This window comes from Globicephala melas, chromosome 8 (assembly GCF_963455315.2).
Source record: "Globicephala melas chromosome 8, mGloMel1.2, whole genome shotgun sequence".
Classification (NCBI taxonomy): domain Eukaryota; kingdom Metazoa; phylum Chordata; class Mammalia; order Artiodactyla; family Delphinidae; genus Globicephala; species Globicephala melas.
The window spans coordinates 26,852,833-26,880,368 of record NC_083321.1 but is presented as its reverse complement, the minus strand read 5'-3'; the positions used below and the strand labels follow the sequence as shown (position 1 = coordinate 26,880,368).

General features: G+C 37.4%; 1 protein-coding gene across 2 annotated transcripts in view; it reads right to left on the bottom strand.

Annotated features, from left to right (window-relative positions):
* DCDC1 (doublecortin domain containing 1) overlaps window positions 1–27,536 on the bottom strand; it is a 470,602-nt gene that overhangs the window by 237,665 nt on the left and 205,401 nt on the right. For both annotated transcript variants that reach the window (XM_060303388.1, XM_060303390.1), the window contains one exon: window positions 411–503. In XM_060303388.1, coding sequence (XP_060159371.1) covers window positions 411–503 — 93 coding nt within the window. The remainder of the gene's footprint in view (window positions 1–410; window positions 504–27,536) is intronic.

Below are 27,536 nucleotides of genomic sequence, written 5' to 3'. Positions count from 1 at the left end.
TTTCTAAAATTCAGAAAGATAATTCTATTCCTAGAAAGTCAGAAAATAAAAATAAGATTTTATTATTTGTTCAAAGTTCAATAAAATTTTAATGTTTTTCCTATGTTAGCATAGTCCATAATTTCTAGATTCCAGTTGCATGTAATAATTTCCTAATTTAGGAAATTTATGAGGAAGTATTCATAAGTAGTTTTCAGAAAATTATAATATGATTTATTCTTTCAAGCATATAACTATTTTTCAAGCTGCCTATATCAATACAATGATTTCCAGTTCTGACCAGATTTTTCATTATGTTTTATCAGATAACCAAAGTTGGTTCACTACCAAATCAAAGTAAAATCTGCCTTAATTTTAAAATTAGTATTTATTGTAGCTTTACAATACAATTTAAAAAGTAAGTTCCTTACTTCTTCTTGTGCCTTATGGTGTTCCTTTGCTGTCATTGAAAGAATGACTTTTTCGGTAATTTTCCCTTTCTGTTCATCCACAGCCAGGTTCAACTAGAGAAATAAATAAATAAGTAAATGACATGAAAATATTGACACCTATTGACCTATTGACCTATTGACACCTAATAGCAATGTTTATTCAAACAACTAATTTAGCATAATCATGGAAGGTGATTTCAAATGAATTTGGCCCATACGTATGTGAAAATGAATTCCATTTAAATAAGTCGAAATGTTTTTATATTTAAAACATTTAACACTATTTTTCACTTCCACTTTTACTGTTTTTAAGCTTACTAAAATATGATTTGGGAAGGGGTCCTAAATTGCAGACATTTGACACTGATGAGTACCTTTTAAAAGCATTTTGTCAAAATTAACATAGCAAAATTTTTTAAAATTAGGCTGATATTCCTATTCAAATCTTTCATTGTCAGTAGGGAATAAATTGGCTGCTGTTATGTCAGGATAAGAATTCAAGGAAATAAACCAAAAGCAAATGTCAATTCACTGTCGAATGGTTCAAAATGATTCACAATATTTCACAACAAAGAATAAGTTTTACCTTAAATACCTGAATGGTTACTTCCAACCTGCTCCATGAACAGAGCCAGACAGAGGTCTTCTACTACTGCTGTAAACCCATGTTATAAAAAGGTGAATGTGGCTCATTCTATATTTCTTTATAAACAATCCCCACCAAAACAAAATGCTATTTTCAAAAAAAGGAAAAAGCTAAACTCACACAGTAATATTCACTCAGCAGATTAGTATTAATAGGAAGAAAGAAAGTAACAGCCTGATACAGAACCTTCTGAATTGGAATATTTAACAATTCTTAGGCAATGGACGTGCCACGTAGTATCCCCTTATTGAAGATTAAGAATGAATAAGGACCATGTTTTTTGTTTTGTTTCTTTTGTTAATGCTGTTGTTATTTTAAATAGGCTTTCTCAATTGTATGCCTGGCAAATCATGTTTGAGTTAACATGAATCTCTAATCTATACCCTGCCTGAAGACCCACTCCTATACTTGGGATAGAATGGGAGTGGGGGTCAACAATATAACCTCCTCAATCTACCTATTCTTATATACTATAAGAATAGTATCAAACCTGTGAAGTCTTCATCTACTCATATGTGACACAGCTCAGTTTATCAGAGATCCTGTTTTGGGAGAGGAGAAAAGTCTAAGGAATCCTTAGGTGATCCTAATGATCAACTTAGATAAGGAGTTGACAAACATTTCTATAAGAACCAGATAGTAAATATTTAGGCTTGGGGAAAAGGGGGACAGACAAGTCTCTTTTGCAATTACTCAACTCTGCCCCCATAGCATGAAATAGAAAATACATAAACAAATGAGCGTGGCTATGTTCCAACAGAACTTAAAAAACAAAAAAGAGGCAGACTGAATTTGGACAGCAGGAAATGTTTGCAAATGTTTGCCTGTCCTAGACAGAGAACCACTGAAAACAAGTTTTTAAAAAAAAAAAAAAAAAATGTGATATACGTGATGACTACAGGTATAATGCTATATGGTATATTTGAAAGTTTGTTAAGACAGCAGATCCTAAGAGTTCACCAAAAAAAACCCATTTTTTTAAACCATATGAAATGGTGGATGTTAACTAAGCTTACTGTGGTAATCATTTCACAATATATAAAAGTAAAGTCAAAAAATAATTTAAAAATTAAAAAAAAAAGTCAAGTCTGCTATTCACCTTAAACTTACACAGGGCCATATGTTAATTATATCTCAATAAAAACTGGGAAAAATCATCATGTGAAGCTATTCTTAGAATCAATCTCCCCAAGAAATATTTTTTCCTGTGCTAAAGTAATACAGAAAATGTAATATTATAAAATGTCAAATATCAAACTCAACTTCCACACAAGGAAGCCTATGTGTAAACTGTGGCACAACGTACTTGTGTCAAGTCTCTATGATTATTTCTTTATCAGGGGAGTCTCATTTATCAGGGAGGATATGTGAAGGAGAGTGACTGGGGAATATTCACCAAGGTCATCTTTTCTTCACAAAGTTAATTTCCAAATGCAAAAACATTCAGAGCAGATCTTTTTTGAAAGGAAGCAAAACAGAACAAAAACAGAGCTATAAAACTCTTTGGTGCCACTGCAGTAGGTCCGATTCAATGTGGTCTCCCAGGACCATGACATGTAGAACTGCTTCCAAGTAACTCTTTAAAAGGTAGGAATTCTTTACCTATAAAACCACTACAGTTGGAAAAATCACCTCATTCTAACACTCAACTTCTAGCACTATCCTAATCTACATAAGCTGAGGGAAAAACATATCAACACTGAAAAGCATTATATGCATAGTACCAAATAGAGAACCCAGTAAGATATCGAAAAATAAATTGTCAACAAAACATAAGGATACATACATGGGGCCTTTTCTGAAAACAGCCTAGACATTCAAAAAGAGAGATATCTTAATACAATCATTTAGAGGAAATTATTGAGAGTAAAAAGTCAAATTAAGAGAACGCATTTTCACTTTGAGGTATTAATAATATGCAGTGCAAACAGCATCTCTCCCTCAAATTCCAGACACAATAACAACAGTAAGATTCTTCTCTCCTGTCACTTTGGAAGAGAACATCCTGTTTCTTCATTAAGATAAAACTAGATGCTTTTGATTTGCTGTTCTTAAAATATATGAAATAATTTTTTGTCAATGGGCTTGAAATTTCTGAGGCTAATTTTCATGTATAAAGAGGTAGACACTTCAAATTAAAAATCAAAACAAACAGGAAGGATGAACCTTGAGGGCATTATCCTAAGTGAAAAAAAGTCAGATGGAGAAAGATAAATAGCACATGATCTCACTTACATATGGAACCTTAAAAAAGAAAAAAAGCTCATAGATACAGAGAACACTGGCGGTTGCCAGAGGTGGAATGGGGATTGAAAGGTGGGCAAAATGGATGAAGGAAGTCAAAAGGTACAAACTTTCAGTTATAAAATAAGTAAGTCATGGGGATGTAATGTACAGCATAGTGACTATAGTTAATAATAGTGGATTGCGTACATGAAACTTGCTAAGAGAGTAGACCTTAAAAGTTCTCATCACAAGGAAAAAGTCTGTAACTATGTATAGTGAGGAATGTTAACTAGACATTGCAGTGATATTTCTCAATATACCTCAATAAAAAAACAGAAAGATGGCTAAAATTTGTATATAACTATGAAAAGCCAAATCTCTACCAAACAGGGGAGTGGAAAATCAAGTTGCTTATTTCTAACTACATCATGCCCTTTTAAAATGTGAGAGAACACCCCCAAATATTTGTGATACACATCAAAACTTACCAAGCTAAATAAGAAGGTTTAATTCACCATTTTCACCACAGCTTGCTGCTAAGAGTTTAGAAATACGTAAGTCACAAACACTGGCTATCCTAAAGTAGGTTCAAGTTGGCACATTCAATATTAATGGTAACCAGAAAAAAACACACAAGAGACTACTCAAAGACAGTAGCAGATATGGAAGAAACAAGGAACACAATGGCTCTGTCAAAGAAAAATGAACAAAATGATTCAAGACAATGGTCTGGTTAGAGAAACAAGGTTAAAAAGGAGTAAGTTCACCTCAAACAATTTGTTTAGGAATTAAGAAAAGAAATCCACAAAAGTATACCTGAAACAACAGATTCCAATGAAATGATTTCTAGTGGTTGTTACCTTTTAGACTATATTTTACATAAAACTATTAATGCTAACATAGCAGACATTATACTTTCTCTAAAGCCCTAAAGGGTCATAGATTACTAATGTATATATAGTTTTATACAAAACATATGGCCCATCGTGACTATAATAGAAAGTACTCTTAATTTTGAGGAATTCTTCAAACATTTGCTGGCTCAGGAAAGCTCTACTATGGACATCCTAGAGAGGAAAACAGGCTCAAAACCTCCTGCTGGAGAAATACAGACAGAACAGCAGTAATCTCATTTTATGGTATCATTAACATTATATGGCTTTTCTGTCCTGTTTTTTTAACTCCCCAGAAAAAATATTTTAAGGCATATTTATGAAAATCATAAAGACTAATTGTGTAAAAAATTTGACATGACATTAAGATAAAATAAAATCTATTTTATAGGAGAAAATAACTCTAAAGTAAACGCTAGAGTCTAGTTATTAATATTTTTAGAAAAGCTACAGTAATCAAACACTGGTATGTTCTATCTAATTCATATTGACATTCCAGATAGGTACCAGCCAAAGAGGGAAGAGTCTATTAGTCTAACCAAACTGTCAGTGCTCTGAACTGTAGTTCTGCATGCAGTTTTCTCTGTATTCTCCAGAAAAGCAGTTAAAGATTTAAATGTGAAGCATATGATATGTGTTGTGTACAATGTTCTTAATAAAGCAACATAACCCAAGAAGAAAACTGAATCTATCTTTCTATCAAAAATCTTTTTGACCAGTAAATATTGATCTATTAATAAATTATTTGATCCATATTTTACATGCAGATCAATACAGGCAATACAGTTTAGCATAAACAGCAGGACAATCAGCCTTCATATATATTGACAAGTTTCCCAATGGTCTGTTAATATACAAAAGACTGGGACAAATTACTTATTTATATATACAAAACATGGTTATAAAGACCAGCTGCAGGTATTTTTTTGAAAAGTGCATTTTAATAAGGTCCTATTCAGTTAGGGAACAAATGGGGAAGAAGTAGTTTGCACTACAGAGTTTAGCGCGAGAGCTTTCTCTTTTTCTAACCACGAAATCAATCATTTGTCCAGACTGTGGGAGTCAGAGTTAGTTACTGAAAAGAGCTCCGTACATAAACAAGTCAATAACTCATTGTGTGTTATTGTCGAGCTGAAGAAGTCGGCTTTCAAAAAGCTGCCCCTGCTTCTCTCAGAATGAATGTCACTGTATTCAGAGACTGGGAGAGAGTCCTTTGTTTCCAGCCATTGCTGGCTGCCATTTATGTATGGGAACAGGAGGTGGCTGCTAGGAGTGCGAGGGAAGACACTACTTGGTATCACGGATGTCCAGAAAAAAACTCTGAATTTTGTCAACCTAAATAATTTGTGCGTGGAAATGCATTAATGGAATTGTTAAAGAGTGGCCACACACACAAAAATTGGTAAAGGAATTAAACGATAATGAGTCTGTATCGTGTTAAATTGGATCAGGCTGATATTTTTGGTTCCCTACCTGTCAACAAAGATGAAACCAAAATATAGGCAATGGTTTGAAAAGTTCAAATGTACAAAATCAAACTGATAAACAGGTCAACATGTCAAATCAATGCTATCCGTTCCTGCCATAAATATTAAAGGTGGGAGAGGCGGAAGATGGCGGAAGAGTAAGACGTGGAGACCAGCTTCCTCCCCACAGATACATCAGAAATACATCTACACGTGGAACAACTCCTACAGAACACATACTGAACGCTGGCAGAAGACTTCAGACCTCCCAAAAGGCAAGAAACTCCTCAAGTACCTGGGTACGGCAAAAGAAAAAAGAATAAACAGAGACAAAAGAATACGGACGGGACCTGCACCAGTGGGAGGGAGCCGTGAAGGAGGAAAGGTTTTCACACACTAGAAGCCCCTTCGCAGGCAGAGACTGCGGGTGGTGGAGGGGGGAAGCTTCAGAGCCGCGGAGGAGAGCACAGCAACAGGGGTGCAGAGGGCAAAGCGCAGAGATTCCCGCACAGAGGATCGGTGCCGACCAGCACTTACCAGTCCGAGAGGCTTGTCTGCTCACCCGCCAGGGCGGGCGGGGCTGCGAGCTGAGGCTTGGGATTCGCGTCGGAGCGCAGGGAGAGGACTGGGGTTGGCGGCGTGCACACAGCCTGCAGGGGGTTACTGCGCCACGGCTAGCCGGGAGGGAGTCTGGGAAAAAGTCTGGACCTGCCGAAGAGGCAAGAGACTTTTTCTTCCCTTTGTTCCTGCTGCGCGAGGAGAGGGGATTAAGAGCTCTGCTTAAAGGAGCTCCAGAGACAGGCGCGAGCCGCGGCTAAAAGCGCAGACCCCAGAGACGGGCATGAGACGCTAAGGCTGCTGCTGCCGCCGCCAAGAAGCCTGTGTGCGAGCACAGGTCACTCTCCACACCTCCCTCCGGGGAGCCTGTGCAGCCCGCCACTGCCAGGGTCCCGGGATCCAGGAACAGCTTCCCCGGGAGAACACACGGCGCGCCTCAGGCTGGTGCAACGTCATGCCGGCCTCTGCCGCCGCAGGCTCGCCGCGCACTACGTGCCCCTCCCTCCCCCCGGCCTGAGTGAGCCGGAGCCCCCGAATCAGCGGCTCCTTTAACCCCATCCTGTCTGAGCGAAGAACAGACGCCCTCTGGCGATCTACACGCAGAGGCGGGGCCAAATCCAAAGCTGAACCCCGGGAGCTGTGCGAACAAAGCAGAGAAAGGGAAATCTCTCCCAGCAGCCTCAGGAGCAGCGGATTAAATCTGCCCAATCAACTTGATGTACCCTGCATCTGTGGAATACCTGAATAGACAACGAATCATCCCAAATTGAGGAGGTGGACTTTGAGAGCAAGATTTATTATTTTTTCCCCTTTTCCTCTTTTTGTGAGTGTGTATGTGTATGCTTCTGTGTGAGATTTTGTCTGTATAGCTTTGCTTTCACCATTTGTCCTAGGGTTCTATCCGTCTGTTTTTTGTGTTGTTTTTTTACTTAAAAAATTTTTTTTAAATAACTATTCTTTTATTTTAATAACTTTATTTTATTTTACCTTTATTTTATTTTATTTTATCCTCTTTCTTTCTTTCTTTCTACTTTTTCTAACTTTTATTCTGACCCGTGTGGATGAAACGCTCTTGGTGCTCCAGCCAGGAGTCAGGGCTGTGCCTCTGACGTGGGAGAGCCAACGTCAGGACACTGGTCCACAAGAGACCTCCCAGCTCCACGTAATATCAAACGGTGAAAATCTCCAAGAGATCTCCATCTCAACTCCAACACCCAGCTTCACTCAACGACCAGCAAGCTACAGTGCTGGACACCCTATGCCAAACAAATAGCAAGACAGGAACACAATCCCACCCATTAGCAGAGAGGCTGCCTAAAATCATAATAAGTCCACAGACGCCCCAAAACACACCACCAGATGTGGACCTGCCCACCAGAAAGATAAGATCCAGCCTCATCCACCAGAACACAGGCACTAGTCCCCTCCACCAGGAAGCCTACACAACCCACTGAACCAACTTTAGCCACTGGGGACAGACACAAAAAACAACGGGAACTATGAACTTGCAGCCTGCAAAAAGGAGACCCCAAACACAGTAAGGTAAGCAAAATGAGAAGACAGAAAAACACACAGCAGATGAAGAAGCAAGATAAAAACCCACCAGACCAAACAAATGAAGAGGAAATAGGCAGTCTACCTGAAAAAGAATTCAGAATAATGATAGTAAAGATGATCCAAAATCTTGGAAAAAGAATAGAGAAAATGCAAGAAACATTTAACAAGGACCTAGAAGAACTAAAGATGAAACAAGCAATGATGAACAACACAATAAATGAAATTAAAAATACTCTAGAAGGGATCAATAGCAGAATAACTGAGGCAGAAGAACGGATAAGTGACCTGGAAGATAAAATAGTGGAAATAACTACTGCAGAGCAGAATAAAGAAAAAAGAATGAAAAGAACTGAGGACAGTCTCAGAGACCTCTGGGACAACATTAAATGCACCAACATTCGAATTATAGGGGTTCCAGAAGAAGAAGAGAAAAAGAAAGGGACTGAGAAAATATTTGAAGACATTATAGTTGAAAACTTCCCTAATATGGGAAAGGAAATAGTTAATCAAGTCCAGGAAGCACAGAGAGTCCCATACAGGATAAATCCAAGGAGGAACACGCCAAGACACATATTAATTAAACTGTCAAAAGTTAAATACAAAGAAAACATATTAAAAGCAACAAGGGAAAAACAAATAACACACAAGGGAATCCCCATAAGGTTAACAGCTGATCTTTCAGTAGAAACTCTGCAAGCCAGAAGGGACTGGCAGGACATATTTAAAGTGATGAAGGAGAAAAACCTTCAATCAAGATTACTCTACCCAGCAAGGATCTCATTCAGATTTGATGGAGAAATTAAAACCTTTACAGACAAGCAAAAGCTGAGAGAGTTCGGCACCACCAAACCAGCTTTACAACAAATGCTAAAGGATCTTCTCTAGGCAAGAAACACAAGAGAAGGAAAAGACCTATAATCACAAACCCAAAACAATTAAGAAAATGGGAATAGGAACATACATATCGATAATTACCTTAAATGTGAATGGATTAAATGCTCCCACCAAAAGACACAGACTGGCTGAATGGATACAAAAACAAGACCCATATATATGCTGTCTACAAGAGACCCACTTCAGACCTAGAGACACATACAGACTTAAAGTGAGGGGATGGAAAAAGATATTCCATGCAAATGGAAACCAAAAGAAAGCTGGAGTAGCAATTCTCATAACAGACAAAATAGACTTTAAAATAAAGACTATTAGAAGAGACAAAGGACACTACATAATGATCAAGGGATCGATACAAGAAGAAGATATAACAATGATAAATATTTATGCAACCAACATAGGAGCACCTCAATACATAAGGCAAATAATAACAGCTATAAAAGGGGAAATCGACAGTAACACATTCATAGTAGGGGACTTTAACACCTCACTTTCACCAATGGACAGATCATCCAAGATGAAAATAAATAAGGAAACACAAGCTTTCAATGATACAGTAAACAAGATGGACTTAATTGATATAGGACATTCCATCCAAAAACAACAGAATACACATTCTTCTCAAGTGCTCATGGAACATTCTCCAGGATAGATCATATCTTGGATCACAAATCAAGCCTTGGTAAATTTAAGAAAATTGAAATTGTATCAAGCATCTTTTCCGACCACAGCGCTATGATACTAGGTATCAATTACAGGAAAAGATCTGTAAAAAATACAAACACATGGAGGCTAAACAATACACTACTTAATAACAAAGTGATCACTGAAGAAATCAAAGAGGAAATCAAAAAATACCTAGAAACAAATAACAATGGATACATGAGGACCGAAAACCTATGGGATGCAGCAAAAGCAGTTCTAAGAGGGAAGTTTATAGCAATACAGTCCTACCTTAAGAAACAGGAAACATCTCAAATAAACAACCTAATCTTGCACCTAAAGCAATTAGAAAAAGAACAAAAAAACCCCAAAGTTAGCAGAAGGAAAGAAATCATAAAGATCAGATCAGAAATAAATGAAAAAGAAATGAAGGAAATGATAGCAAAGATCAATAAAACTAAAAGTTGGTTCTCTGAGAAGATAAACAAAATTGATAAACCATTAGCCAGACTCATCAAGAAAAAAAGGGAGAAGACTCAAATCAATAGAATTAGAAATGAAAAAGAAGTAACAACTGACAGTGCAGAAATACAAAAGATCACGAGAGATTACTACAAGCAACTATATGCCAATAAAATGGACAACCTGGAAGAAATGGACAAATTCTTAGAAATGCACAACCTGCCAAGACTGAATCAGGAAGAAATAGAAAATATGAACAGACCAATCACAAGAACTGAAATTGAAACTGTGATTAAAAATCTTCCAACAAACAAAAGCCTGGGACCAGATGGCTTCACAGGTGAATTCTATCAAACATTTAGAGAAGAGCTAACAGCCATCCTTCTCAAACTCTTCCAAAATATAGCAGATGGAGGAACACTCCCAAACTCATTCTCTGAGGCTACCATCACCCTGATACCAAAACCAGACAAGGATGTCACAAAGAAAGAAAACTACAGGCCAATATCACTGATGCACATAGATGCAAAAATCCTCAACAAAATACTAGCAAACAGAATCCAACAGCACATTAAAAGGATCATACACCATGATCAAGTGGGGTTTATTCCAGGAATGCAGGATTCTTCAATATATGCAAATCAATCAACGTGATACACTATATTAACAAATTGAAGGAGAAAAACCAAATGGTCATCTCAATAGATGCAGAGAAAGCTTTCAACAAAATTCAACACCCAGTTATGATAAAAAGCCTCCAGAAAGTAGGCATAGAGGGAACTTTCCTCAACATAATAAAGGCCATGTATGACAAACCCACAACCAACATCATCCTCAATGGTGAAAAACTGAAAGCATTTCCACTAAGATCAGGAACAAGACAAGGTTGCCCACTCTCACCACTCTTATTCAACATAGTTTTGGAAGTTTTAGCCACAGCAATCAGAGAAGAAAAGGAAATAAAAGGAATCCAAATCGGAAAAGAAGAAGTAAAGCTGTCACTGTTTGCAGATGACATGATAGTATACATAGAGAATCCTAAAGATGCTACCAGAAAACTACTAGAGCTAATCAATGAATTTGGTAAAGTAGCAGGATACAAAATTAATGCACAGAAATCTCTGCATTCCTATACAATAATGATGAAAAATCTGAAAATGAAATCAAGAAAACACTCCCATTTATCACTGCAACAAAAAGAATAAAATATCTAGGAATAAACCTACCTAAGAGGACAAAAGACCTGTATGCAGAAAATTATAAGACACTGATGAAAGAAATTAAGGATGATACAAATAGATGGAGAGATATACCATGTTCTTGGATTGGAAAAATCAACATTGTGAAAATGACTCTACTACCCAAAGCAATCTACAGATTCAATACAATTCCTATGAAACTACCACTGGCATTTTTCACAGAACTAGAACAAAAAATTTCACAATTTGTATGGAAACACAAAAGACCTTGAATAGCCAAAGTAATCTTGAGAACAAAAAACAGAGCTGGAGGAATCAGGTTCCCTGACTTCAGACTATACTACAAAGCTACAGTAATCAAGAGAGTATGGTACTGGCACAAAAACAGAAATATAGACCAATGGAACAGGATAGAAAGCCCAGAGATACACCCACGCACATATGGTCACCGTATCTTTTTTTTTTAAACAATGAAACATTATTTTTGCCATTAGATTAGCAAAGATTTTTTTTAAATTTTATTTATTTATTTTTGCTGTGTTGGGTCTTCATTTCTGTGTGAGGGCTTTCTCTAGTTGTGACAAGCGGGGGCCACTCTTCATCACAGTGCACGGGCCTCTCACTATCGCAGCCGCTCTTGTCACGGAGCACAGGATCCAGACGCACAGGCTCAGTAGTTGTGGCTCACGGGCCTAGCTGCTCCGCGGCATGTGGGATCCTCCCAGACCGGAGCTCGAACCCGTGTCCCCTGCGTTGCCAGGCAGATTCCCAAGCACTGCGCCTCCAGGGAAGCCCCTGGTCACTTTATCTTTGATAAAGGAGGCAGGAATGTACAGTGGAGAAAGGATAGCCTCTTCAGTAAGTGGTGCTGGGAAAACTGGACAGGTACATGTAAAAGTATGAGATTAGATCACTCCCTAACACCATACACAAAAATAAGCTCAAAATGGATTAAAGACCTAAATGTAAGGCAAGAAACTATCAAACTCATAGAGGAAAACATAGGCAGAACACTATGACATAAATCACAGCAAGATCCTTTTTGACCCACCTCCTAGAGAAATGGAAATAAAAACAAAAATAGACAAATGGGACCTAATGAAACTTCAAACCTTTTGCACAGCAAAGGAAACCATAAACAAGACCAAAAGACAACCCTCAGAATGGGAGAAAATATTTGCAAATGAAGCAACCGACAAAGGATTCATCTCCAAAATTTACAAGCAGCTCATGCAGCTCAATAACAAAAAAACAAACAACCCAATCCCAAAATGGGCAGAAGACCTAAATAGACATCTCTCCAAAGAAGATATACAGACTGCCAACAAACACATGAAAGAATGCTCAACATCATTAATCATTAGAGAAATGCAAATCAAAACTACAATGAGATATCATCTCACACCAGTCTGAATGGCCATCATCAAAAAATCTAGAAACAACAAATGCTGGAGAGGGTGTGGAGAAAAGGGAACCCTCTTGCACTGTTGGTGGGAACGTAAATTGATACAGCCACTATGGAGAACAGTATGGAGGTTCCTTAAAAAACTACAAATAGAACTACCGTACGACCCAGCAATCCCACTACTGGGCATATACCCTGAGAAAACCATAATTCAAAAAGAGTCATGTACCAAAATGTTCATTGCAGCTCTATTTACAATAGCCAGGAGATGGAAACAACCTAAGTGTCCATCATCAGATGAATGGATAAAGAAGATGTGGTACATATATACAATGGACTACTACGCAGCCATAAAAAGATATGAAATTGAGCTATTTGTAATGAGGTGGATGGACCTAGAGTCTGTCATACAGAGTGACGTGAGTCAGAAAGAGAAAGACAAATACCGTATGCTAACACATATATATATATGGAATTTAAGAAAAAAAAAATGTCATGAAGAACCTAGGGGTAAGACAGGAATAAAGACACAGACCTACTAGAGAATGGACTTGAGGATATGGGGAGGGGGAAGGGTAAGCTGTGACAAAGTGAGAGAGTGGCATGGACATATATACACTACCAAACGTAAAATAGATAGCTAGTGGGAAGCAGCCACATAGCACAGGGAGATCTACACTACCAATATATAAAACAAATAAAGGCAACATGAGTTCCCAGATATAACAACTACTTATTACAGTGCCAGTCAATGTGTGTGCATGGAGGGGATTTTATGAAGACAGAAAATGGAATGTCATGTAAAAAATTGTTTTGGATTCTGGATTTTGCTTTTATTCCTGTCATTAATTTTATTCTAACCTTTGATTACATCATAATGCTAATGGACATATATACACTACCAAATGTAGAACAGATAGCTAGTGGGAAGCAGCCACATAGCACAGGGACATCAGCTTGGTGCTTTGTGACCACCTAGAGAGGTGGGATAGGGAGGGTGAGAGGGAGGGAGATGCAAGAGGGAAGAGATATGGGAACATATGTATATGTGTAACTGATTCACTTTGTTATAGAGCAGAAACTAACCCACCATTGTAAAGCAATTATACTCCAATAAAGATGTAAAAAAAAAAAGACATATCAACCAAAAAAAAAAATATTAAAGGTGATTCATGGAACTCTGACATGGGGTTTTTGATGTGTGTGTGTGTGTGTGTGTGTGCGCGCGCGCGTGCGCGTGCGCACGTGTGTGTGAATCTCTTTAAGAAATGATTTCATGTGTCAACACTTGTAATGTTAAAGAAATCTGAACTATTTTTGACTTAAAATTAATTTAAATATCCTTTAGAGTTGAACTAAACCTAAAAATCATGATACAAATATTATACTCTTATTTCATCTTAATGTTTATTAAAAACCTACTATTTATTCAAAATCAAGCTAGGGACTGTGAAGAAGCACCAGACCAGGGTTCAAGGTTTATAATTAGGCTGGGCAAATGAAAAATACACATGGTCTGTTTAATAAATGGTCCTCATGGTGGAGCGGGTAGGGGTGGTCTCTGAAATCAACAAACGCTTAGCTCTTAATTAAATAAAGTTGGTGTTATAGGCAAGGAGAGAGTTGGAACCTAGAAATGAATCCAGTCAATTCCAAATCACCTCACCAATTTAGAAAATCACAGAATTAAATAATATAACATGCTTTCACATGCAACAACTGTACTAGACATTTTTCTAGGTAGAAATAGGTTAATAGCAAAGTGTGATATGGTTGAGGACACAATAATTAAATTAAAAAAACAATAGAAAGTGAGAAACAATATATGGCAGAAGGTAGATCATAATTCAAATGGAGGTATAAACAATACAATCTATAAGTATAAAGGACAAAAATATTATTGGGCGATGGAGCGGTTGGAGACAAAGTCAAAAAACGATGGGCAGTACCTAGCTAGGAAAAGAAGTGATAATATAGAGCAATATTATTAATTAGTATTACTAATTAGTCATTAATTACATGATAAAATTTGTTCTAAATACAATCAGTGATTGCTTTGACATGACTTTGGGAGGGAAAGGAGAGAAAACTGAGCCTTAAAGCATAAGCAGAGAGAAAGGACATAGCTGATCCAAGTGGGCAAGTCTTGGCAATGGTCTGAATGGAAGGAGTGACAACAAGGACTAGATGGTTAGTGTAACCTAATCTATTTCTTTTCTTTCTTTTTTTTTTTATACAGCAGTTCTTATTAGTTATCTATTTTATACATATCAGTGCATATATGTCAATCCCAATAAGGTGCTAGTCCTATAGTAAGGGCATAATGGAGGACTCAGTACTTAGCTTTCCTTTGGCTCAGCCCCATCCTCTCAAGCTATATATACTTAACTCAGTTCCAGTCTTAGACCTGGACCTTAAGAAAGTCCTGACCTAGCCCCCACTTCTAACAGGGTTATCTCACTTAAATCCCTTCTACAAAAAATTCAAGAGTGCCACTTTTACACTTGGGGAAAAGAGCAGAATCCTTAATTCAAAACTAGCTGCGAATTCTGTCTCTGCCACAAATTAGTTGAGACATTGGGCAATAGTGATGGTTCATACAGCCCAGGCCTTCCAAAGCCAGGGATTCCTCTCCCATCCTTGCCAATCCTTTGAACAAAAGCTACCTTTACCAGAGCCTGTAGCTTTTTGAGGTCAGTTTGTTTAAAAAGAGAATTTAAAAAAGAAATCTTCATAATATTTAAAAACCAGCAAACACTTCATAACCACTTTAAAACAGTAATATTTTAAAATATTTATAGTTTGTCTAAAGGGATGTAAAAGAGAATTCTCCATAAGAGCTTACCTTCCATTTATTTAATACTTAAAGAAACAAACTACTTTTAAAATCTCCTTCCTTTCCTGTTTTTTAAAAAAAGTAATCATAAACAAATTTTAGCCTTTCCACATTTGTGGGGAAAGTGGTGCTGAGTTAGTCCTGACTTAGTAGCCAGATAATAAACTTTCTGCCTAAACATTCTATCACAATTAGGAATGCCACATGCCCTAAATTCAACTCAGCTTGCCCTGTCAGACTGACTCTCTATGCCATTTCTTCCACCATCATGTGCAGTTTTGGAGGGACTGTGCTACTCTGGCCAAGAGGTAGACCCCTGGCCTCCCCAGACCAACCAGCCTCTCTTCAGAGATACAGAGTCATGAGGGGAACCATACAGAGACATAAAACAGCTGGAGAGAATCTGTCCCACTAACAGCACTCTGAGGAGATTGTCCCTTAAATCCAGATGTCTGGAGTTGTTCCAGTTCTTTCTACAGCCCCTTTGTTTGGTCTTTCCTTGAATTCCATGTGCTACCACCTGCCATCCCATTAAATTCTGTTTCTGCCTAAGTTAGCCTGAGACACACCCCACTGATTGCAACTAATAAACTCTAACAGATATGTCATATATGTCCTCACAGTAAATGCAGCATTACTTTAGAAGATCTGAATGAGTCTCTATTCCTAGTAACTAAAGGTATCCCACTCAAATCTCTTAATACTGTGTCCTTTGGGTATTATAATGGGTAATGTAACAAGAGTAATGGTTTAAAGATTATGCTTTTCTTTTTGGCCTTTCCACGTACAAGACTGCCCAAACTATTCCCGGTATCCCTAAGATTTGTCACAATGATATTGCTTCTGTCATGTACAGCAGAAATGTGCAACAAAACAATATCCCTGCATATAAGACTGTTGCCTTGAGAAAGGATCTGCCTTTCAAGAAAACCCTTTACCACCCTCCATTAGCATATAAACAGCTAAATTTACATGACTCAGCCCATAAATTTCCCTTTGTAAATTAAGAGTAATGACTGACTGCTATAGGCCTTTGCTGGAATCAGGAATAAGATACAATGTAGGAACAAAATTAAAGCCTACCTCCTTCTGTCCTAGAGGAAAAATTGGAAAAAATCTGAGAGAGAGATGCAAGAAAGTAAAATAGCCAGAAGAATCAGGTCTTAAGTTCCCCTCTTTTAGGGTGTGGCTTCAGAAGGGAGACAAGTGTCAGGTAAGCGGAAACAATCCTTGGGCAGAGGGGTCTTCTGTTCCCCTCCCCTCAATATGGACACAGGGAGGAAACTGTCCTGCAGCAACTTAGGAAACAACCAGGTTGACAAGATGACGTGATACCCGCAGGCAGAGGGAGGCCTGAGGTTTAACTCTCCTGAACCACCCTTGGTTTCTGTGTCTTGTGACGTGGAAGTGTCTCAGTGAAGTCTATCACAGGCTATTCACATAGTGAGGAGAGGTTGCTCTGTAGTGAGAGAAGCACCACAAACCACTTGAGCCAGGGCCAAATGGGTGTCTCAGTCAGACTTTGGAGGGCTATCAGTCAAGTTTAGGTTGGATCATCCAGGAAGCACCACCTGAGAAAGTGCCTGGACCAAGAGAATGAGCTGTAAGTTCACACACTACAGGCCAGAAGAGCATCCAGCAACTAGGTGAACAAGGGACATCCTTCCACTGGCGAGCAGCTGCTATGCCAACATGTACATTCCAATGGGCCAGCATGAGGTCAGGGGCCCCTCACCCTGGTGCTTTAAGGATCTGAAAGCCACACAACCTCTTCTTCCATATACTACCTGAAGGAAACCAACAGGAGAGTCTGAGAGAAATAATGACCTAAAATAACTATTTAAATGATCAGATCAGACTAAGCTTTGAACTGAATTGGACATTCAGTTATTTTCCCCCCAGATCCAGTGGGCAGGAGCTCAGGAAGAAAGTAATATTTGTGTCAGAAAATAACTCGGAGTCATTTAGTAGTTATTTTGCACACAAATTGTGTCCACACACGTGAGAGAATCTGTTTATAGACTAAGCCAAGGAACAAAGGCAAAAACAGTATTTATAAAGCAAAGGAGAGAAATGAAACACAATCAGACTGTACATTTTGGGGGGAAATTGATAAGCTGGTAATTACTAAACTGAGTAAATCAAATAAGGGTATCAAGGAAACCATTTTATTGTTTATGGATTCTTGAAAAAAACTTCAGAGTTCATCTGAGAAGCATTTATGTGGCAGGCTGCTTCTGAATTACGTCTACTTACCCTACTATTTTTGTTAGACCAGTCCTGCGCCATTTCCCACACTAGAATGTTTCATTATTTTACACAGAGTAATGAACTGCATTTTTTCTCACCCACTAAAACAGCTATCTGAATCAGAGAGCTCCTTGAGAACCATAGTTAGGATTCTGGAGCCCAGAGAGGGTAAGCCAGATGGGCCTCTATCCTTCTAGAACAGTGTCTGAACATGTGTTAGGCTGGGTGCGATACACCTTACATCTCCAATAAGCCTATTTTCAATCATTATTTCCCACAGTAATGGGGGAAACGTCCCCATCAATCCTTTGTCACCCAACTTTGGTCCAGTCTCATTTGTGAAGCCCACTCTGGCTTTGTCTTCCCCTCGTGTGCATGTATGAGCCAAAATATACTGCCATATCCTATAGATGGTGCCCCTTCCTCTCTCCCTTCTTTCACTCTTTTATCTAGTATATTTACTGAATGGTAGTGCGGATACAAATAATGCACTGTACTGGTTCCAGTGACACAAATATTGATTAGGTGCCTCTGTACCTTCAGAGGGCTAATAGTCCATTGAGAATTACACGGCCACAGTCAGCATTTCCCTAATTGTTTTCATTATGTTTGTTCCTGGGGTAAGGTACCATGTCTTATGATTCTTTTATATCCCCTAATAAATAAACCATAACAGGAAGATAGCAGACATTCAATAAGCACCTGTGATGGATTAGTGATGGATGAAAATCCTCAAATTGTAAGTACTTTTATTTTTCAGTGGACAACTCTTTCCTAAACTATGTGCTGGGTATTGTGATATAGGGATTTTGCAGTCAAATGATCTTCCTAAACACTAAGTTAAACCAAGACAAATGGGTTTCTTTATAGCATAGCTCCTAGGAGGTTTTAAGATAAATATGAGATTACATGAGAGCACCTCGGGATGTCCAGCAAAATATACTTTCAGGTATGTGTCAAGAGACCAGCGATTCTCAAGTTGGTCCTGAAAGTTGAGGAGTTATTCAAGAGTGAGTACAAAAGTGACTCAGTACCCAGACACAGGGAGCACAATTCTGTCCATCGTCAGCATGGCTCAACCCTGTCTGCTGTGCTTCCCCTAAACTAATCTATAATTCTCCCATGTAATTTGCTTGAGCCTTGAGGAAAAAATCCCCTAATGCATCTAAAAACTATGACCAATAAATTTTTGGAAAAAAGGAGAAACAGTAAAACTAGTATTAAATCATACCTTAAAACAAAAATCACTAAAGCAGTGTATCACACTGTGTACCCTGACAGATGATAGAACTAAATATCAGGCCAAAATAGACACAACTTATATACTTAGGGCTTTATTACATGTTACATGTGATACAAGTCTAAAATCTCTTAGTCACAATTACAAAATTCAAAAATTTCTGAAAACTGAGTTTTTTTAGAACTTATCAGGTAGCAAAACCTAGCAAGGACTGATTTATAGACATTACTTATATCACTTAGTGTGAATGTTTTACTGTGAAAATATTAAAGTACTTCAGTACAGGGAACTGTTTCAGACCCCACTACAGTTTTTATACACTATATGGTCTATGTGCTACACTACTTTCTAAAATCCCGAACATTATGATTTCCAAAATACATCCAGCCCCAGAAAGTTCAGAGAAGGGGTTGTGGTCCAAATTTCAATTCAAAAAGGAAAGGGATGGATTTTGTAAGTAGTATTGTAATGAACAACTGACTAACATTTTAGGAAAATATGTTGGATTCATTTTTTTACTTTAAACACTTTTAGTGACTTAAAGATTTAAATATAATTATAAAAGTGCTGGAAGATAATATAGTTGCATTTGTAGAGTCTGAAAAGAAAATGTCTCTCTAAGTCTTACATGGATAGATTTAAGTAAATGAAAGTCTCAAACTTCTGTATCTCATAAAGGAGCTTTAATAAAATTGAAAAGCAACAATATACTGAGAAAATATTTGCAACATGACAATAGGTTAATATCCTTAATATGTAAAGAACACTTTTAAGTAGACTAAAAAAATAATTAAGAAAAAAATAAACACCAAGGAAAATAGGAGCAAAGGAAATGAACACTCAATTCACTAAAAAAGTACAAATTGCCAAAGAAAACATACACATAAAGTTCAATATTACTACTAATAAAATAATTCAAACTAAAACAATGAGATGATGTGTTTAACTTACTGACTGGTCAAAAAATTTTTTCAACTGATAAGGATTAGTGAATTCAAGGAATACTGAATACAGGGAAACTGGTGCTTTCACGTATTGCTAATGAAAGCATAAATGTTACAGCTCATTAGAGGAACCTTTGGCAATGTATATCAAACCTTTAAAATGTGCACAACCTTTTATCTGGACATTCCACTTCTAGGAATTTTTCAATAGGAAATAATTATGGATATGCACCAGAAAACTGACTAAAATGATGACAAAACATGCTTTGCAACAGTAAAAAAAAATTGCATGCATAAATTTCAAAATTAAAAAGATTAGTAAAATAAAGCTTTTGACTAGAATATCATCATCCATTTAAAATAATGCTATGGAATATTTAATAATGGGAAACGGTAATACACTACCTGAAAAAATTGTCTCAGAAAGTAAATAAACAAGGGAACTTCCCTGATGGCACAGTGGTTAAGAATCCACCTGCCAATGCAGGGGACACGGGTTCGAGCCCTGGTCCGGGAAGATTCCACATGCCACGGAGCAACTAAGCCCGTGTGCCACAACTACTGACCCTGCGCTCTAAAGCCTGCAAGCCACAACTACTGAGCCCGCGTGCCACAACTACTGAAGCCCACGCACCTAGAGCCCGTGCTCCACAACAAGAGAAGCCACCACAATGAGAAGCCCACGCACCACAACGAAGAGTAGCCCCCGCTCGTCACAACTAGAGAAAGCCCACGTGCAGCAACGAAGACCCAACACAGCCAAAAATAAATTAATAAAGTAAATAATATTTTAAATATATATCAGTATATGAGAAGGATATATACTAAAATATTGAGAATAACTACTGAGACTGGTGAGACTGTGGATGGTGTAGCTTTTTTCTTATTTACACCAGTTTATAAACTAAATTTGCTACAATATTAATACATATACATGCATGAATCTTGCAATTAAAAAACAGACTCTTTTTAATATTGCTTCTTTTCCTGTTACCCACCAATATATATATGTTACTACTCATTCTTAAAATATCTTCTGTCCACATTTGTCCCAACATAATTATCTTTTCCCTCATTTTATTTCAATCTTTGAAAGATAAAATATAATTCAGAAGAAAACAAGAAATTTACAGAAAAAGAGACAAAAAAGATAAAATCCTATTAACACCTTTGCTTTCAAATTACCAACAGCCTGTTAAACTTTTTTGAGAGGCTGGGTAGTGTAAATTAATGCAGGGCAATGGAAGGTTTATGAATTCTTATTTAATAACTGCATTAAACTATATTTACTGCTTCTTAAAAGTGAACTGAAATGAGAGCAAAGACTGGGTAGAGATAAGGGACTCTCATCGTCTACTCTGTCACACTGTTCTGCGCACTGGGGATGCACTATAGCATTTAATCCTCAAAAACGCTTCAGCAAGTCCTATAAATGATGCTTAAAGAGGTAAAGTAACTTGCTTGTTAACACACAGTAAGGAAATTTAAAGAACTGAGATTCAAATCCAGGCATGTCTGACTCCAAGGCCCATGGTTTTTAATTACATCTTGGATACATCAGGAAATATGATTTAAAAATGGAGGAAATAGCTAGATAGCAACAGACAAATTGGCAAATTCTTCCTTCATATTAGAGTATTTGATTATGAAAGCTCAGAGTTAAAAATCAGAATTCTATTTATATGAATAGACATTTGATGACATTAATAAGAAAATAAATTACATTTGGAGACTTTAGGAGAATTTTTTTTAGCTTTGTACAAAAAAAACCCCACAAACCCTAAATTAAGATCCACTGGCTGGCAATAGCTATCATCAAACGTAGTAAAGTACTTGTGTATAATTCCTTGCCAAACATTCACTTCATCTCTAGGATTATCAAAATTAACACCCAATGTTATTTTTCCACTCTGAAAATTTCTATTAATGCATTCTAATACAATTGATTAGTACAATTAATGAGAACTCAGAGGTACTATTAATAGTTTTGTATTTAATAGCTTGGACCTCTTCCTATGCACATATATAGAAATATAAGTACATATAAAATATATGGATTTTATGTTTACAGAAATGGTATCACCGCCATATTATTTGGCAACTTGCTTTTTATTGCATGGCAATGTCTTCAGCTGTCCCTTACAAAACATCTTAAGCAGATCTAGAACTACCTAGTACTTACAGGTATTAAAATTTCATCCAACCTTGTTCAAAATTTCAGTGTCATGCCTGATTTCAAGCTCTCCTCTAATCATAGTACAAGCTAGATTTGTGACATGAGAAGTTTGGGATAGGGAAAGAAGCACATTGGCTTTTTATTTTCATACTTCCTCAGTTCTTCTGCTGTTGGGAACACATCACTTTTGCTTCCATTTCACTAAAGAGAACTTAGTCACAGGGCCACCTCCAACTGCAAGTCAGGCTGGGAGATAGTGTCGCCAAGGTCAAAAAGAGAGAATGATTCTGCTGAAGGCTAGAAGTCTCCAACACACTGCTGCTCTATATAGGGTGACCATGTGATCTACTGTCCAACCAGGACACTCTTGAGAGCTAAATAATTCAGCTGAGATAACAACTGAACTCTAAGACTGTTTGGGGAAAATTTTCTTCTCTGCTTAATAAAGTCTTCTATAACCTCTCTTCAGGTTGCTTTTCCCAAGGCAATCTGTCATCCTTTTTGTGCTGCCAGAGCAGTCTATTCATAACTCTAGCACACCAGCTCATACATTTGTACGATTAGTATAGGCCCATCTACTAGGATGGGCCTATACTCTCCACTCTGCACCCTTGGCCATCTTTAAGGTTACTGATCCTTTTCCTGTTCCATTTGGTCCTGGTTAAGAGATAATAATCATGACAAACTCTGCCATTATAAGGCGGGGCAACTGGTTCAGTCCTGAATAATCACAAAACAGCATTCACCCTGACCTGTTCCGGAGTGATCAAAATTGGAACAGAACCCTTCCATGAGCTTTAATGTGTGGTCCCTGAGAGAAAGACAATAGATCCTTCATCCAATGGGTCAGCTGCTACTGATCTCCATCATACTGTTGCCATACGAGAATACAGTCCTAAAGTTTGGATATTTTCTCAGTACTTGATCAAAAACTTTAAAAATCTTGAACAGGCAAAAACCACACATATCTGCATTTTTTATTTAGCCTGTTTTTAGGCTCTAAAGCAAAAATCTTACTATGTCACTGTCCACTCAAAACTCTTCAGTGACTCCCCACTGCTCACAGGATACAAACCCATGCTCCTTATCATGGCCTCATTATCTGGCTTCTTCCTCTTCCCTTGCCTCATTTCTCATCTTTGTCCACAACTCTGACTTGGCCTTATTCCATGCCACCAAAATCCCATTTCTACAGCTACTCACCAATGCCCCTACACCCTGATATTGTGAGAGAATCTCAAGATCCATTCTTTACATCCCCTATCCCATTCTGAGCCTTCTCCACCACCACTGAGAATTACCACCATATTCATTGTGTTATAACCTCGAGTTTTATTGTGGGTTAAGAAAGTTACAAGGATAAAAATAGATGGCCATAACTCTAGGTTATACTACCACCACCTCCCTTACACACACACACACACACACACACACACACACACACACACACACACACACACACACACACACACACACACACACACACACACACACACACACACACACACACACACACACACACACCCTCTGACTCTGGTTTAACTCGACCAGGAAGACTGTTTTGATTGGTTCTAGGTCCTAGGCATGGGAGCCCATCTTTGATGCTGCTACAGTAACTGTGCAGAGTGCTATCACAGCACTTATGCAGTGAATTGGTGTGTCTTGCACTGATCTCATCCACCAGACTCTGAGCTCCTCTAAAGTAGTTTCTGAATCTATATTCAACTCTGTATCCTTAATGCCCAGCACACAGTAGATACTTGACAAATATTGGTTAAACTGAATAAAGCTGACGACTTGGAAAACTATGGCTGGAATACATGGAATTCTCAAAAGAAATTCCAGAAATTTAAAATATAATGGGTGACCTCCATTACAAGGTTAGGTAAGGCTGTAAGAGAGAACCCTGAGGCTGCATTTTATTATCAGCTCCATCCTCTCTAGAGCCTTAGTGTCCATTCCTGTTGGCAAAGGCTAACGTGGACCCTACTACGTGCTTTTTCTTCCCATCTGTTAAGCCTCGTGTTCTGAAGGGAAAGGAGCCACAACTGCCAGTTGTCATTCTGACCAGAAACATTTTGACACACAGACATTTATCATATAAACTTGTAACTAATATATAAACTCAGGACAAAATCTAGTTTTGGTTTTCAGAAGTTGATCTGGATTCTAAGTTTTTACTGTCCTATACTTCAAATCCTGTTCATTAAAAAAACAAAGTTGACTTTTGTTGATGAGAGTGGTTTGAATTTGGGTACTGGAATGACTAATTTACTTTCTCGAAAATGGATTCCCTTCTGTTCTCCAAAATTTTTGCTCTCTCAATTTTATCAAGTACATAGATACTTTGCTTATTTTTATGTTCAGTATTCTGATTTATCATCATCATCCACCATTAGAGAAGAGAAAATTTGTTGAGGCCTTACTATGTGCCAGGCACTGTGTTTAGTGTTTTACTTGCATTTCCTCACTCATCTTTAAGAAAGATGAGTGAGAAAATCCAAGTATTGTAGAAGGGAATAATAAAGCATGTTTAAATTATATGTCCTAAAACATGGCCAAAATCTCTAGACACAAACTTTGAAATCTCTGTGGAAAAAACAAATCTCTTCCCTCTGAATTCTTCTAGTTTTCTGTGTCATATGTACAGCATTTTGCATCAACATCACTCAAAAAAATATTGAATACTTATTATGTGTTAGTCCTAGAAAACACTGGTTATCAAGACGCTTCCCTCATAGACCTTAAAATCTTAGAAAGCAGATAGATGTGGGACAAACAGCAGTAAGTATAATAAGCATAAAAAAAGGACAGGATTTCCAGAGCTAACCTAGGCTTGGGGCCGGAGCAAGAAATACTTCTCTTAGCTAGAAATGTTACTATGCTAAAGATAGGCAAGAAGTCACCAACTCAGGTATAACAAGGAACAGCATTCTAGGCAGAGGAAGCGCTAGTCACCTATTCCACAAAACATCTTGTACAGTATCTTACCTAATCTTCAAAACAATTCAGAAAGGAATCATTATTGCCATTTTACAATAAGAAAACTAAGACTCAGAGAATAGATCAATTGATAAGATTGGAACCCTTGCCTATCAGAATCCAGAGCATTTCCACTATGCTTAACTTCCTCGGAAAGCTGCCTGCATCAGCTTCCTATTGGACCAATGGTTAGTAAACTTTTTCTGTAAAAAGACAGATAGTAAATATTTTAGGCTTTGCATACCAAGAACGAACAACAAGGATAAAATATAGGAACTTGAATAACAAGAGAAAAAAAACAAATTTTCATAAACTTTTGAGGAAATTCAAAATATAATAATAATAATTGAGTACAATGTTTTGTACTACAAGTCTACTAATGAGAAAAATAAAATTCTTTGGGGGGGAATACCATTTCACTTAATTGGGGTTCAAAGCTAAATGTTCCCTATAATCAAAAAAATTGCAAATATTCACCTGTGAAAATCATTCTTAACTTGTGGATCATACCAAAACAGGTAACCAGTCAGATTTGGCTCATGCACTATTGTTTAGCAACCCCTGTACTAGGCCATGACCATCAAGAGTAGTACTGTCCAACAGAACTCTAATGTGAGGCACACATGTAATCTTAAATTGTCTAGTAGCCACATTTTTAAAAAGGTAAGAAGAAACAAGTTACATTTATTTCAGTAATTTATTTAACCAAAATATTACCATTTAAAAACACAATCAATATAAAAATTATTAATGAAATATTTTGCCATCCTATTTCAGGCCAAATCTTTGAAATCCAGTGTGAATTTCACAGTTACAGCATGTCTCACTTGGACTAGCCACGTGTCAAGTACAGCACAGTTCCAGAGAAGAGTTCTGTTGGCTAGGAACGTAAAAATGAGAAAAGCAGATAATATAGCATCTATGGTCAACTGAAGAGTAGGAATTCTGTCTAAAGGTGGCAGCTGCCACTCAGCCCCACAAAATGTTGTCATGTGGAAAAGTGGTCTAGGATATTGCCAGATGTTCCAGATCTTCTGAGAAACCAAAATCTAGAATTTAAAGTAAAAATCTCCTGATTTCTAGATATCAGCAACTAATTTTTTTTAAATTTATACATACTGTGCAGGTCAAACAATTCAAATCTGCATACTATATTTGGCTATGACTATCTCCACATTTATCTCCTCTATCCAAGTCTGTCTTTTCAGTATCTAAGCCATAGTGCTCATAGGTACTCAACATATTATAGGACTTTCAAGTTAAGGCAATAAACATTTGCCAATAAAATACTCTTGAGTATTTCAAAGGAACAATAATGGATGATAATAAAAATAATTATGGAAGCAATCATATCTACATTTTAAATCACTTTATAAAAATAAGTTTACCTACTGAGATTATTCAGTAGCGTTTTAAATAATAAAATTCTTCAATTAAAAGTATCCATAACCACAACAGCCAAAAGGTAGAAGCAACCCAAATGTCCACTGACAGAAGAATCGATAAATAAAAGGTGGTATTACATGTAATAGAATATTACTCAGCCCTAAAGGAAGGAAATTCTGACACATACTACTGATATACTGATATGGAGGAACCTTGAAAACACTTTGCCAAGTGAAATAAGCCATGCACATAAGGACAAATATTGAACAATGTCATTTTGTTCAAACTGTGGTAAACCTCCTTTGGATGCATAAAAGAGTTGATAAGTTTGATTGATAACGAGCACTCTGTTTATATGCAAATAAGCCCTTCCAAAGAATCTGAGAACACTTCAAAACTGTTGCTTTCCTGAGTATTTTATGTATTCCCTCCTAAAATTATTTTCATAATTACTGGGAACTTGTGCCAATAACAATAATACTTCCCTACTTTGAGGACTGTTAAGAAAATCAAATGAGATAACTTTAACCCAGAAAAATCACAACATAAACTACAAAGCACCATACAAATATTTTTATTATCAAAGAACTAATAAAGCAAAGTTCAACTTTTACCCTGGTTCCATCAATATCACATATTCTGAAAACAAGTCTGAATTAGTAATTTACCAAAATGGCTTGCTTTCCTCCAGCCACGCTTACTGGCAAAATATTCTCCATTTCCTCTAATCCAGGTAGGGACAAAAAGCTACACCTGCTATCCACTCTGGGATTTTTAAGTACGGTTTTATAGGGCAAATGCTTCCCGAGACTTATTTGGATACCTCCTCTGTGACCCAGCTAGATTTGCATTTATAGAGAATTCAGAGCAGGATGCTCCTAGCTCAATACTTTGAACATCTAGTATCAAAGAACTCCCATCTCCATTTTCCAATGCACCGTCTGTGCCTGGAATTCATTTCTGTGGGAGGTCATAGAGTCAAACACTATGACTGAGAAAGGAACTGTTATTCACAGTGCAGGCAGTAAGTGTGAGCCAGATTGCAAGGGCAATCAAATCTCATGCTTCAAGAAAGAAAATGATCATTTGCAAGGTCAGGAAGGAATTTCCTTTTCTGCTTTAATAGGAAATACCAGGCAACTTGACGGATGAATCGTGGGGGAGGGGAAATTTATCTTGGTTCTAAAATACAAAGTATTCATGATACTCCTTTTACCAAAAAGATCAATGGATTAGCAATGTAGGTGGCATGATCTTCTGTAAAAGGTCTGTATCTCATGTTTCCGGTCATTCAATGTGATATACATGCCTTGGTAACAACC